Source organism: Hyaena hyaena, unplaced genomic scaffold (genome assembly GCF_003009895.1).
Source record: "Hyaena hyaena isolate Hyena2069 unplaced genomic scaffold, ASM300989v1 scaffold_100, whole genome shotgun sequence".
NCBI lineage: Eukaryota > Metazoa > Chordata > Mammalia > Carnivora > Hyaenidae > Hyaena > Hyaena hyaena.
The window spans coordinates 1,572,259-1,588,071 of NW_024080732.1; the positions used below are offsets into that span (position 1 = coordinate 1,572,259).

A 15,813-nucleotide genomic window follows, 5' to 3' on the forward strand; every position below is an offset into this window, starting at 1 on the left:
AAGGAAATTTGGTTATTTTTGTCAATACATTTTAAGATAGTAACTAGAATTAGAAATGTTACCATTAAATCAATACCTATTAGATCCTCAGGAATTTCATATAGTTTTTGGAAGACTTATATTAATAACATATGCACACAAATATAATCTAAGAAGACTTAGCATCCCCTGTTTGACAATGCCTCTCGTGTAATTTAACATACCAAATAAACCTATTTAGTCTAACGTCTTCCCTTTTATAAAGAGAAAAGATATCCTTTGAGATATTCCAGGAACTATCTGGAAAACCCAAAGTGGGTTCAAGGTCAAAAAGATTTCATTTAGAGTTTGATTTTGAGGAAGTTTGTTAAAAATACCAAAAGGTTTAGGGGTGCCTGGGTGGCAGTGGGTTAAACATCCAGCTTTGGTTCAGGTCACAATCTTGTGACCTGCACTGGGCTCTGTGCTGACACCTCAGAGCTTGGAGCCTGCTTCAGATTCTGTCTCTCTCTCTTTCTCTGCCCCTCCCTGGCTTGCACTCTGTCTCTCAAAAATAAACAAACATTTAAAAAGAATTAAAAATATCAAAAGGTTTGGGGGCATCTGAGTGGCTCAGTCAGGAAGCATCTGACTCTTGATTTCAGCTCAGGTCATGATCTCAGGTTTTGTGAGTTCAAGCCCTTCTTCAGGCTCTGCACTGACAGTGTGGATCCTGCTTGGGATTCGGTCTTTCCCTCTGTCTCTGTCCCTCCCCCACTCATGCACTTTGTCTCTCTCTCTTTCACACTCAAAATAAATAAATAAACTTTTAAAAATATCAAAAGGTTTTGATGCATCATCAACTGATGAAGAGTTTCTTAGAGCCAGATCAGTAGCTAAGAGGGATGTGCAACGATGGGGTTGAGGTTGTGTGCTGTTTCACGGTGCACCTCTTTGTGCAGAATTTCTCTCGAGGTTAGTGGGTGATGTAGTGCCAACCTAATTGGTTCTGTGACCGGCTCATCCTAACCCAGGTGTCTTTGGGCTAAGTGGTAAGTGTTCTAAGAGCTCTTAAATGTTTGACTTGTGCTCACCAATTTTTGTGATTCTTTTGGCCTGCATGATTCCTATTAGCAATTAACTTATGTCATGCACACATTAACAGAAAGCGGTAGTATCTGAGGAACTGAAACTGGACATGAGTATAACCAAAGAACTGGGGACTGGGGAAAGTGTGCAAACAGCAGACCTCAAAGAATGGGGACCCCTGGACTGATTCCAAACAAACGGAGAACTGCCACTGCGGCCTGCAGTTCCTGACATGGCCTCTGGGGGAGGGGGATTCCAAAACGACAGAGAACTGCAGACTGAAATGCCAACAGTTCCCAGCGTTGAGTCTGAATCAAACCTGGGGAGTGGAAGTTTCTGTGAAATGGCTAATAGAAGGCCCTGTGTCGCCAGCAGCAATCCTGTGGGTCCTCGGGCTGGGGCAAGGGTCAGACCAGCAAACCCCAACAAATGGGGATTACAGACTGGGGGCTCCCCAGGGAGCGCACCGTTACCCACAGTTCCCATGTAGATCTTGGGACAGGATTAAGGGCTGGGGTTTTCCACTCAAAAACTCTGGGATTGCAGACTGAAGAGCCAATTAGATTGAGAGCTTGATGCAGAGCGGAGCACAGAACCAAGAGAGAACTTACCCATGGCTCTCGGACCTGGTGAGGAAGACTGTGAACTCAGAGTGCTTGTGGGGTACCACACTCACGTTTCTCATTTCCCCCCAAGCCGTTGGAAGTCTCCTTCAGTCCCCCCACTGCCACCAAATCTGTTAAAGAACAAAAATTTAACTGAGTAAATTTCAAGATCATCTAGCAAATAGTGTAGAAAGGAACTTCACTGAGCTGCAGAAAAGGAGTTTTTAAAGGCAGAAAGGGAAAGGAAAAAGGAAATTTTTCATAAAAATGGATTGTTTTTGGCCAGGTCACCTTCCTAAGGGGAACAGAAGGGGCCTGTCAGGGGATTACCTCCTGGTGCTCACTGGGAAGTTCCAGGTTGCCTGGTTGAAGGTCACATTCCTGGCAGAAGCTGAAGCTGCAGTTAGGTTAGGTTAGGTTAGATAAGTCTTGGTGGGGCTTAGGGGCACCTGGCTGGCTCAGTTAAGCGTCCAACTCCGGCTCAGGTCATGATCTCGTAGTTTGTGAGTTCGAGCCCCATGTTGGAGTCTGTTGCTGACGGCTCAGAGCCTGGAGCCTGCTTCGGATTCTGTCTCCCTCTCTCTCTGCCCCTCTTCCGGCCACACATGCCCATGTGTTCTCTCTGTCTCTCAAAAATAAATAAACATTTTAAAAAAAAGAAAGATATTAAGTCTTGGTGTGGTGTAGCATAAGCGACTCCATTTTGGGTCTGCTGTCTCCTTTCTATTGGGGATTAAGTGGTTAAATAAATGAACATCCCAACAATTCACATGAAAGGAAAGTACTGATGATAAACATTTGGAAAACATCTCAAAGTTGCTAATCGTTACTTCAAAGCTAAAATAATAAGAAAATTAGATTTTCTATATATCAGGCTAAAAAGTGAAGGAGAAAAATATTTACTCTCAGGAGACTGGCAACAGAGGTCAGGTGCTGGTCAGACTGGCTGCAGCTTAAATCCTGGTGGATGGTGGGTGACTTTGGCCTCAGATTCCTCATCCAGAAAATGGACACAGCAGTAGCTGTTCACAGGGCTGTTGGTGCCTGGTACATGTTGAGTATATAGTTATTTGTATCACCTGGGAGCCCACGGTCACAGTTGTCATTATAAATCACAACTAAAATGGAGAGGATTTTGGCAATGCAGAGCAAACACTTTAAAAATCTGTAAAATTTCGCTCCTGGAAGTTAAGGAATTATGTCAAAAGGAGAACAGGTTAATTTTCAGATGTAGGTAGCATCATTTCTTACAGTGGAAAAAAAGAGGAAATGGGAAGAAAATGGAAATGAAGTTACATGAAAAAAGAAGAAACTGAAAAATATTCAGCCGTCTGTTCTTGACCCTAATGAAGCTCTGTGTTGCTTAGATGTGGCCTGGACGTTGTAATTAGCATGTGTTGAACACCTGCTTTGTTGCAGATTCTGTGCCAACACGTTCCATATATTATTAACTTTAGCCTTCCCAGCAGTCCTGTGAAGGACATGCTGTTACAAGTGTGATTTATATCAAGAAATAAATATATTTGGTTTTCATCCCTGTTTCTTGCACAGGGGCTTCTAGACCCCTTGCAATTTCTGCAGTGGAGAGAGCCCCTAAGGTGTCCCTTGTGATGTTAACAAGGTGACCTTTGGCCTGCATTGGAGGCTGGGGCTGGTGACCTGGAGAACCCACCCTGTGATTTGAGAGTTGGAACTGTCAGTCCTACAGCCAGGATCTGGGGAAAGGAGAGAAGCTGGAGGTTGAATCCGTCATAAACGACCAGTGGTGTAATCAATTGCCTTGGTAGTGAACTCTCCATAAAAACTCAAAGGAGGGGGTTTGGAGAGCTTTTGATATACCAGTAATCTAGTAGTAAGATGTTTGAATTCCGTGAGCCACTCTATTAAATGAATCGAGGGTGAGAAGGGGGTCATACGAACCTCCAATCCATAGCTGGTCAGTCAGAAGCACAGGTGGGACGCTGTGCTGGTGGTTGACATCTGAAGGCGTGTGGGACTGAGCCCCTATCTGCGGGATCTGACACTGTCTCCAGGTGCATAGTGTCAGAATTGAGTTGAATTGTAGGACACCCAGCTGGTGCCTGAGAATTGCTTGGTGGTGTGGGAACCTTCATCCCACAATGGAAATTGAGTGTAGAACCTTTGGATGCTTAATTTATTGTTGAGGAAGCTGAGACAGGGTGGGATTCAAATTGAAATTGGTCTAACTTGGAGTCCAGACACTTAACCCACCGTGTTACACCCTTAGTCCCAAACACTGCTTCCACTAGGAGAAGCTCTCCAGAAGCAAAGAACAGAGAAAGTGATGGATATAACTTTCTTTAGCCTAGAGGGGGAACAGTCTTGAATAGATTGTTAAGAGTGATATATTGTGGGATTTGTATTTACCGAGAGCTAAATAAGGGTAAATTGGGGTAAACCTTAAAATGAAGGATTTAGGGGCACCTGGGTGGCTCAGTCAGTTACGTGTCTGACTCTGACTCTTGATTTCAGCTCAGGTCATGATCTCATGTTTCTTGAGATGGAGACCCATGTTGGGCTCTGTGCTTACAGAGTGGAGCCTGCTTGGGATTCTTTCTCCCCCTCTCTCTGTCCCTCCCTTGCTTCTGTGTGTGCACTTTGTCTCTAAATAAACACATACTTTTTAAAAATAATAAACTGAGGGATTTAGGCTGCCTACAGTGAAGAATTTCCTGAATTAACCATTCGCAGGAGTTCCTGGGAGCCCTGAAGTAAGCTTTCATATTACAAAATAAAAGAGGCTAGGTTATTACCTTTCTTATTGTGTTATTAAATAGTTTCTCTTTCTCTCTCTCTCTCTTTTTTTTTTTTTGGCCTGGACGCTAGAGGGCAAATTAATTTCTCTTTCATACAGTATAACAGTATAAATGGTGAGGTTGGTCTAAATGAAACATTTTGCTTTCATTTTAGCCAATAATAGTTCTCTTTGTTTGCCTACCAAGGTGGCAGGTGTAAATGTAGAATGTGTGTCCTTAGATCGTCCTAAGAGCATCTAGTAAAGTGATGAGCTCTAAGCCTAGGGACTCTGGAGTGGTGGGTCTTCCTCCTTTTGGACTGAGGTTCATGTTCTCTCTTCTGGGGGCAGCCAGGAGGAGATTCAGAAGTCCAACCAAAGTGGTAGAAGGCAGAGCATCTCAAACTTTGAAGGGCATGCCAATCCCCACAGAGCCCTGCTGACCCAGTGTCCTGACTTCTGAGCTGCGCTCGGGAGGGATTGGGAGGGGGGTAACATGATTGAAGAAAGTTTGGACTTTGGAGTCATACAAATTGGGTTCACACAGTGATTTTGCAGAACTCTGGCCACATGCAATTATCTAATGCTTGTGAGCCTCTATTTCTTCATCTGCAAAATGGAGAAAGTACCCAGCTCATGAGGTTGACATTTTGTCAAGTGGAAGATACATGAAACTAGTAAATTGAGTGCTTGTCAAACTTTAGCACGTGATGAATGTAAGGTCCTACATGGTCTGGGTACACACAGGACGTGAATGATGTTAACTGAATTCTCGTTTATAGTAGAGGCATGTGTACAAAGAGGGTAACTCTGTGTGTGTGTGTGTGCGCGCGCACGCGCGCATGCTCACATGTGTGTGTGTGTGTTCTCATGCACACACCTGTGTGCAAGCACAGTCATGTTCACAGAGTAAGGGACGAGAGACCCCTGAACCCTGGAGTGCAGGCATTCAAGAAGCACCCCTGTGAAGTTGACACAGGTGCTCTTTGTTTCTTATGTGTCTTTCAGATGCTTTGTTTTTCTGTTTTTTAAAACTTTTTTTTCTAATTCTTAGCAGATTTAGATAAAAAACAGCATGTAGATCTTAAGATGGACCAAGCTTTGCTGCTCATCCATAACGAACTACACGGAACAAACCTGACTGTCTACTGGAATTCTGAACGCTGTTACCATGTAGGTATTATGTTCATGCTCATGGTTTTGTTTGCTTTGGGCTGTTTGATATGGTCCTCAGTGTTCTCATACCCAAAGCCCTTCGCTTGTTAACTTCAGTTTCGTAGGTAAGGAAACAAACAGGCTGTATAAAGAACCAGAAGATGTATAATCAGAGAGAATGCCTAGCAATGAGCAACACCAGTCTCTTATCTTTCCTCCCACCCATCTTTTGAAAATTCATTTCTTAGTGATGAGCGGAAGCGATAGACCATATTTTATTTTACTCCTTTGCCTAACACATAACCCTCCCAGAGAGGGAAGGAGTGGATATACCTGGATATTCTCCAAGGGCCAAGGTTGTGAGGACAGTGGGGAAGCGCAGGTTGAGGCATAGCAGTTATTCCAGGGGTCTGCCCTCCTGATGATAAAGGACTTACTCATTTTTATTAAGTTCTTTATTTTAATTTGAGTATAGTTAATATGCAGTATTATATTAGTTTCAAGTGTACAATACAGTGATTCAACAATTCTGTACATTTCTCAGTGCTTATCAAGATCTGTGTATTTAAAAAAAACATTTTTTAAAATGTTTGTTTAGTTTTGAGAGAGAGAAGGAGCAGGGGAGGGGCAGACAGAGAGAGACACAGAGAATCTTAAGCAGGCTCTGCGCTGTCAGTGCAAAGCCTGATGTAGGGCTTGAACCCATGAACCGAGAGATCATTGACCTGAGCTGAAGTTGGACACTCAACCGACTGAGCCACCCAGGCACCCTGAGATCAGCGTACTCTTAATTCCCTTCACCTGTTTCACCCATCTCCCACCCACCTTGATAACCATCAGTTTGGTCTCTCTGGTTAAGAGTCTGTTTCTTCGTTTGTCTCTCTCTCCTTTTCCCGCCCCTCCTTTGCTCAATTGTTGATAAAGGGTTTATTTTATCTCAAGGTACAATTCCTAGACCTTGCTGCTTTTTAGGTATAAGGCTGCTCTTCCAGGTAAAATAAAATCTTCATTTCCAAATTGAGCACTTCATTTATTTATTTATTTATTTATTTATTTATTTATTTATTTTTTACAAATAGTTTATTGTCAAATTAGTTTCCACATAACACCCAGTGCTCATCCCCACAAGTGCCCAACTCCATGCCCATTCCCCCTCCCCCCCACATCCATCAGTCCTCAGTTTTTGTCAGCATTCAAGAGTCTCTCATGGTTTGCCTCTCTCCCTTTCCTCCACCATTTCCCCCCTTCTTCTCCCCCTTGTTCCTCCGTCAAGTTCCTCCTAATCCTCCTATACGTGCAAACATATGATATTTGTCCTTCTCTGCCTGACTTATTTCGCTCAGCATAACACCCTCAAGGTCCATCCATGTTGCTACACATGGCCAGATTTCATTCTTTCTCATTGCCATGTAGTATTCCATAGTATAGATAAACCACATCTTCTTGATCCATTCATCTGTTGATGGACACTTAGGCTCTTTCCATGTTTTAGCTATTGTGGAGAGTGCTGCTATGAATATTGGGGTCCATGTGCTCCTATGCCTCAGCATTTCTGTATCCCTTGGGTAAATTCCTAACAGTGCTATTGCTGGGTCATAGGGGAGTTCCATTGTTAGTTTCCTGAGGAACCTCCACATTGTTTTCCAGAGGGGCTGTACCAGTTTACATTCCCACCAACAGTGTAGGAGGGTGCCCGTTTCTCCACATCCTCGTCAGGACCTAGAGTTCTCTGATTTGCTCATTTTAGCCACTGTGACTGGCGTGAGGTGGTATCTCAGTGTGGTTTTGATTTGTATTTCCCTGATGAGGAGTGATGCTGAGCATCGTTTCATGTGTCTGTTGGCCATCTGGATATCCTCTTTGGAGAAGTGTCTGTTCATATCTTCTGCCCATTTCTTCACTGGGTTGTTTGTTTTTCGGGTGTGGAGTTTGGTGAGTTCCTTATAGAGTCTGGATATTAACCCTTTATCCGATATGTCATTTGCAACTATCTTTTCCCATTCCGTTGGTTGCCTATTAGTTTTCTGGGTTGTTTCCTTGGCTGTGCAGAAGCTTTTAATCTTGATGAGGTCCCAATCGTTTATTTTTCAAATTGAGCACTTCAGTGTACCACCTTCAGAGGAGGAATTTTAGTGTACAGATTTTCCTCCATGGATTGCAATACCGGTAAGTTGAAAATACTGTAAGACAAAAATGCATTGAATACAGGGACCTTTCTGAACCTCATAGCACATGCTCAGAAGGCTTACACTAGCCCACAGCGTTCCAGTCACTGACCCCTGGGGTTGCATGGCTGACTGAGCTTTGCTTCCCTGCCCCTCCCTTTCGTCGTGAAGGAGGGTCCTGCTGCATAGTGCCACCCCAGGAAAAGATGAAAATTCAGAATTCCAAGTACAGTTTCTACTGAATGCATATTGCTCTCATACTGTGATAAAGTTGAAAAACCATAAATCGAACCACAGTAATTCAGGGACTGTCTTGTGTAGGGACCTGTTTACTATAAATAGCTTTAAAACAAACAAACCACCAAACCCCCAGTATGGGCACCAGCTGAAGAGGCAAAGGATTATCCCTGCTCTGTTTGATTAAACCCCCTGAGAGCCCTACAAAGTCATATGAAGCAAAGAAAATCTGTAGTGTTAAACAAAATAGCAAAGACAAAAGATTTATCAGTCTATGTGAAAGACCTAAAAGAAACTTGAAAAAAAATATCAATAATAGCTGAATTTCAAAGCCACAAGAATCACTGATAATTCAGAGAAGGAGCAAAGGTCTTCTAAAAAGACAATAAAGGCCTAACATTTACAGAACAAGGTGAAGGGGGAAAAAAGAGTGCATTGCCGGGAATTAGCCATAGGGCAACTAATGCATCTTTAGGATAAAAACAGTAAACCATTGATACAAAACAGGGATCCTGGTGACAGAATAAAGAATCAAAAAACAGAATTAGCTACCTGAGACCAGCTCGGGGGGGAAAAAAAACTGGTAATTTATTTAAAAGAGCGTGGAGATATTTCTGTTTTAGGAAAACGTGTTAAGGGTTGGTAGAGTTTTCATTTAAACATAGTTTAGAAAATGTCCCATAATTCCAGAAAAGACTTTATAGTCAGGAAATTGGAACGACACTTTATGAGCCTGTAAAGTTTAAACAACCAGAAAATGACATCGAGACATAACCTGTTTTAAATTTGAAACATTAATGATAATTTTTAAATCTTTAAGCAAATACAGAAATAGGTATTTAAGGGAATGCAAATTATAATAATTCGTTTCATAAGCCAGATAATAAATCTCTGGGAATGGTGGGCTTACCAGCTGAAGATATGTCCTGGAGATCAGTAATTTGGCTAAATGAGAATTTCCTCTCCTTAAAGTAGAAACATTTAAGAGACATACACATTAAAAAACACATAAACATTAAAAAATGTGTAGACTAGATTTCATAGCTTCAAGACAGCTAAAGATCCCTGTAATGTGTCAGCAAGTGCTTTCTGTGTGTACTTGTGAAAAGAAAACAAAAATGGGAGGAAGATTAGTATTATAATGTTAACTATGAGTAATTATTATAGCTGACTAAAAGTAAGGGGTAGGGGTGCCTGGGTGGCTCAGTTGGTTAAACGTCTGACTGTCTGCTGACAGCTCAGAGCCTGGAGCCTGCTTCAGATTCTGTGTCTCCCTCTCTCTCTGCCTCTACCCCCCCTCATGCTCTGTCTCTTTCTCTTAAAAATAAATAAATGTTAAAAAAATTAAAATAAAAGTTACACAATTGATAGATTATTGATAAATGTAAGAGAGTAATAGAACTTAGTAAAATCAGAAATTAGGGTATGTGTAACCACTGTAATTAAGATAATTATTGTCCAGTGAACAGTTTATAAGCTGATAAATTTGAAATTCAAAACTTGATTTCCTTCAAAAAATATGATACGAAGATTGATTCAAGAGATTGAGAACATAAGTTCTGGGGTGCCTGGGTGGCTCATTCAGTTGAATGTCCGACTCTTGATTTCAGCTCAGGTCATGATCCCAGGGTTGTAGGATTGAGTCTCATACTGGGCTCTGTGCTGAGTATGGAGCCTGTGCTTGGCATTCTCTCCTCTGCTTGTGCTCTCTCTCTCTCAAAAAAAAAAAAAAAAAAAAAGGAGGAAGGAATGAAGGAAGGACTATGGAAGGCTGAAAAGTTCTAATGAATTTCTCCATCTAAAGAATATGTCTTTTTTGGGGCACCTGGGTGGCTCAGTTGGTTGAGCGTCCGACTTCGGCTCAGGTCATGATCTCACTGTTTGTGGGTTTGAGCCCTGCATCGGGCTCTGTGCTGACAGCTGGCTCAGAGCCTGGAGCCTGTTTCAGATTCTGTGCCTCCCTCTCTCTCTGACCCTCCCCTGCTCATGCTATCTCTCTCTCAGAAATAAATAAAACATTAAAAAAAAAAATTAAAAAAAAAGAATATGTCTTTTGTCTACATTTTCAAATAATAAATAATTCTCACTTTATATAAACTAACCTAAATATAAGGTACCCCCCCAAAATGATGACTTGATATTTGATTTATTCTGCAGTATAGATAGGGTGATAATCTTAAAATCTGGCAAAGAGGAAGAGAAATGTAGGTCATACTTTCTAATCAGTGTGAATGCAAAAATCTTAAATAAAATTCTATCAAGTAGAATAAGTTAGAATATTGAAAGATTTATTTATCATGACATTTTTATTCTTGAGAAACCAAGAGAATTCATACATAAAGACATTGATGACATTTTAGAGGGAAAATAATAGGTTAAATGGAGAGAGAGCCAATATGCTTTGATACGAAGACTGAACAGGAAAAATGGTGGTACTTCCCAAATTAATTATACATTTAACACAATTGGTGTTAATATATCAGTGGCTACTTTATAGAATCTATGTAAACCATTCCCACATTGATAGGAAAAAGGAAATGAGCAAGAAGATCAAAGGATGGCCCAAAAGAATAGGCAATATGGAGATTAGCTGTCCCAGATAAGATGTATTACAGAGTCACAACCATTTATGTAGCCAAAAATGAGAAACAAAGACCAGTGCACCACAGTAAATATAAGGAGTAAAATCTAAGAGAATTTAACATAACATATTGTAACTAAAGCCATGGGGAAGGTATCTAGAATCATTGTATACCATTTGTCAAATTCTCCAAATGGATTCAAGTTAAAATAACCTCCACAGTACTAAGAAAGGCAGAATACATTTCTAAACTAATGAAGTAATAGAAATAAGTCAGATTACTATGACTGTATGACATTAAAAACTTGTAACTAAAAACAGAATATAACATGATGAAGAGGAAAGCACTAGAAAGGGGAAATATTTGAGATAATTAAAAGTTCAGTATTGAAGTATATGAAGATGTGTTTCTAAGATTATGTTCAAGGGGATTTGGTGTCTAACAGATGGTTCACACCATAAGAAACATAAAAAGTATTATTTAATCTAATAATTTAAAATGTAATCTTAATGCTGTGATGTCGTAAATATTTAGTACATGAACAAAAAGAAGAAAGATTTTTGAATCCTGGTAAGGCTAATGAGGAGCAAATATATTGCAATTTTTATCTGAGTACTGTTTGAGCACATATAACAAGAACCATTAAAATGATTTTTTTTATCCAATAATGTCATTTTTAGAAATTTATTGTAGGGAAAGAATTTAAAGGGATAAGAACATCATGTGAAGGGATGCCTGGTTGGCTCAGTCGGTTAAGTGTCCAACTTCTGATGTTCACACGAGTTATGATCTCATGGTTCATAAGATCGAACCCAGAGTCAGGCTCCATGCTGATAGTGTAGAGTTTGCTTGGAATTCTCTCTGCCCCTCACCTGCATGTACATGCGCCCATGCACACACTCTCTCTCAAAATAAATAAATTTTTAAAAAGAACATCATGTATAGATCTTTGAAAACAGTATGTTATATAAATTATGTATAACAAATTATAAATATAGTTGTATATATTGTATGTTTATCTTTTTTGAATATTTATTTATTTATTTTGAGAGAGAGAGAGCACAAGCAGAGAGGGTATGGGCAGAGAGAGAGAGAATCCCAAGCAGTTTCGTGCTGTCAGCTCAGAGCCTGACATGGGGCTTGATCTCATGAACCCCATGAGATCATGACCTGAGCCAAAATCAAGAGTTGGTTGCTTAGTCCAGTGAGTTACCCAGATGCCTCTATATTTATCTTTCAAAACATGATTTATATAAATTACACACAAGAAGATTAAAAAAAAAAAAAGCTTTGAAAGCAACCTAAATACATTTTTAGTATTTAATACAACCATTAAAAGTTTTAAATATGCACATTAGGTAGAATGGTGGAAATTTAGTCATTAAATAATATGTACCACAATGGAATGCAAGGCAATATATGCTGTATTTGTTATTTATGTGAAAAATTTACCTAATGAATAAAGTGTGTATGATAACACATAGTTCTATAGGCAAATTTTATCTAACTTTTTGGAATTCAAAAGGTTTTTTATAAGTATGAAGGAAAATGGGGCATCCGGGTGGCTCAGTCACTTAAAGCATCCAACTCTTGGTTTCAGCTCAGGTCATGACCTCTCGGTTTGGTGAGCTTGAGCCCCACATCCGGCTCAGTGCTGACAGCATGGAGCCTGCTTGGGATTCTCTGTCTCCCTCTCTCTCTGGTCCTCCCCCACTTGCTCTGTCGCTGTATGTCTCGAAAATAAATAAACTTAAAAAAACATTGTAAGTATGAAGGAAAAGTCACCCCAGGATTCTGGGTGGGTGGGTGTTCATGTGCTCCAGCGGCCAGTGGACTTTCAAACACCTCTGACAGTCGCTTATGCCTCTGCTTCACAGTGCTCGTTCCAGGTTCTGGTAAATGTTTCCTGGAGTGGAAGACCCGGGAAGCCCAGCACTGCAGCGGTTGCTGTGAGCACCCAGCATGGATCTATCCTGCAACTTAATGACACCATGGAAGACAAGGAAGTTTGTAGGTTCGTACCTGCTTTGATGTGACCTGCCGACACCTGCATTTTCTATTTTTTCCTCCCTATTTGGTTTTCAGCTTTTCCTTCTTTCAAAATAAAGTATTTTTAAAATATCTCGGGGCGCCTGGGTGGCTTAGTTGGTTAAGCGTCCAACTTTCGCTTAGGTCATGATCTCGCGGTTCGTGGGTTCGAGCCCCGCGTCGGGCTCTGTGCTGACTGCCAGCTCAGAGCCTGGAGCCTTTTTCAGTCTGTGACTCCCTTTCTGTCTGACCCTCCCCTGCTCAAGCTGTCTCTCTCTCTCTCCTAGAAATAAATAAAACATTTTAAAAAAAATAAAATAAAAAATAAAATACCTTTCCTGGTCTGCACTCAGAAATGCCTATCACTCTGCCTTGGTGACGTTACCATAATCCAACTCCTTATTTCCTAATCTAACCATGTCTCAATTTTGCCAAATCTTTATAGGTTGGAATATAAATTTGGAGAATTTGGAAACTATTCACTCTTGGTAAAGCACGCCCATAATGGAGTCAGTGAAGTTGCTTGTGACCTAATTGTCAATAAGAATCCAATTGACAGTAACCTTCGTACGTATATGCTCTTTGTTAATTTTTTAAAATTTGTATTTCAAAGATTTTAGTTTTTGAGTACTGTTTGTGACACTTTGTGTATTTTAAAACCTGAATAATAGGTTATCTGTCTTATTTAGTTATGGTGTATTTATTGTGTCATTAGTGTATACTAAGAAAATTATGTGATATATAAGAAAATTGTATGACCAGCATATTCTGCTAGATGTTATTTAGTTTAATTATGAAGCATAAATAAGCCAAAGTTAATGCAATGGGAACAAACTGGAAATCCTTGAAGACTGTAGGGTCAGGTCAAAAGAATGTTAAGAACCAAAAAAAAAGAAAAAAAAAGAATGAAAGGGCTAACATGGGACAGCATTAAAAATTGTTAGGAATGTCATTGATGGAAACACATTGTATATGCAAAAACCAAGGAGTTCGTTATGAAAGTAAAAAGAACAAAGCCCAGGGCACCTGGGGGCTCAGTCGGTTAAGTATCCTACTCTTGGTTCCAGCGCAGATCATGATCTGATGGTTTCGGAGATTGAGGCATGAGTTGGGCTGTGCACTGACAGCATGGAGCCTGCTTAAGATTCTCTCTCCCTCTCCCTCTCTCTCTTTCTCTCTCAAAATAAAGAAGTAAATTAAAAACAAAGCCAAAAACAAAGCCTCTTCCCTAAACAAAACCAATACTTTGGTTGCCTTTGGAGATAACAAGAACCATCTCCTGTTAACTGGAGTGACTTAAAAGTGTCAATTGAAAGGAAAGATCTAAGCATTTATCCTGCCTTTTCCATTTTTTGTTTTGTTTTTGTGTTATTTTTATTTATTTTTTTAAAAAATTTTTTTATGTTTTTTTTTTTAACTTTATTTCTGAGTGCAGGAGAGAGACAGCATGATCAGGGAGGGTCAGAGAGAGAGGGAGACACAGAATCTGAAACAGTCTCCAGGCTCTGAGCTGGCAGTCAGCACAGAGCCCAACGTGGGGCTCGAACCCATGAACAGTGAGATCATGACCTGAGCTGAAGTCGGACGCTTAATCAACTGAGCCACCCAGGCACTCCAAAAGTTGTGTTATTTTTATTTTAGAGAGAGCACGAGCAGGGGAAAAAGGGCCAGAGGGAGAGAGAGAAAGAATCATAAGTAGGCTTCACGCTCAGCACAGAGCCCAATGTGTGGCTCAATCCCACGAGCCTGGAACCCAAGCCAAAATCAAGTCAGATGCTCAACCAACTGAGCCACCAAAGCATCCCATTCCTTTCCTGTTTTAATTGTATTTTAGGATAACTACGTAGTCCAAGATGATGAAGGTAAATTCTTTAGGGAATAATTCCAGCTAATACATGTGACAGAATGGCAGAATATATCGTAGTCCTTAATGAAGGAATTGATGTAGGCGGAAGTCATGAGTGGATGAAAGCATCATAGGAGAGGGGCACTTTAGACTTCCCGCAGCTGACCACGCACATTGGGCAAATGGGCAGTCATGGCTGGTGCTCCTGATGTGGTGCAGTGGGAAAGACACTGGACATTCTTGCCCAGAAAAGTTGAACTTCTTTTAGTAAAGCCTGTTTCACAGTTAATTTCCCCTTTACAGAACATTTGGAGGATAGAAGAACAAATCCAGTGACACCATGAGGAAACATACTGACAGATCTAGAACAGGAGACGTGCTAATAGACGACTTATTTCAAGCAACTCAATGGCTGCTTATGACTAAATGCAACTAACGAGCCATAACAGCCACATACAAAATGGGAACCTTGTTTGGATCCTGATCTGAACACACTAACTACAAAAAACTTTTTTTTTTTAAATATTTTTTTATTTATTTCTAGGAGAGAGAGAGAGAGAAAGACAGCGCGAGCAGGGGAGGGTTAGAGAGAGAGGGAGACACAGACTCTGAAATAGGCTCCAGGCTCTGAGCTGGCAGTCAGCACAGAGCCCGACGCGGGGCTTGAACCCACGAACCGCGAGATCATGACCTAAGCGAAAGTCGGATGCTTAACCGACCAAGCCACCCAGGCGCCTCCCCTTTTTTTTTTTTTAAATATTTTTTTAATTTATTTCTAGGAGAGAGAGACAAAAACATTTTTGAGATAACTAGAGAAATTGGAATATGGGTGCAGTGTTAGCCAGAGAATTGTTAATGACATTATGATGATATAACAAAAGGTCCATTTTTAAGAAACTTTTAATTTTGAAATAATTTTCAATTTAAAAGAAACGTTGCAAAAAGGAGTTCCCATATAACTTTCTCCCTAAACTATGTAATCACAGTACAATTATCCCATCTGTACTGATTGAAACAAGGACTTTAACATTGGTATAGTGCTATTAACTGATGTATGTAGGCTTTTAGACTTCTCCAGCTGTCCCTTCTAAGGCCGCCTTTTTGTCCAGATGCGGTCTCTGAAAGGTGATCTGTCAGGCCTGGATCTATTATTAATATTTATTTTTGAGAGAGCCCATTTATTTGTCAGATCTCTGCAGCCTGCAGCCTTTTTTTTTTTTTTCTTTCATGACCTTGACACTTTGAAAGAGGACTGGCCAGTTATTTTGTTATTTGCATTTGCTTGCAAAGTGCAACTTGTTTTGTCAGGACTAGGTAGAGGGTATGCCTTCTTGGTAGATTACTATAGAAGCCTCAGTTGCATCATGCTGACAGGTCTTTTATGAGGTCTGAG

General features: G+C 40.5%; 1 protein-coding gene across 2 annotated transcripts in view; it reads left to right on the top strand.

Annotated features, from left to right (window-relative positions):
- HGSNAT (heparan-alpha-glucosaminide N-acetyltransferase) overlaps window positions 1-15,813 on the top strand; it is a 44,637-nt gene that overhangs the window by 7,688 nt on the left and 21,136 nt on the right. Inside the window, exons 2-4 of one of the 2 annotated variants that reach the window (XM_039235639.1) lie at window positions 5,462-5,580; window positions 12,424-12,560; window positions 13,020-13,141. In XM_039235639.1, coding sequence (XP_039091570.1) covers window positions 5,462-5,580; window positions 12,424-12,560; window positions 13,020-13,141 — 378 coding nt within the window. The remainder of the gene's footprint in view (window positions 1-5,461; window positions 5,581-12,423; window positions 12,561-13,019; window positions 13,142-15,813) is intronic. The other variant, XM_039235641.1, reaches the window with a different exon arrangement.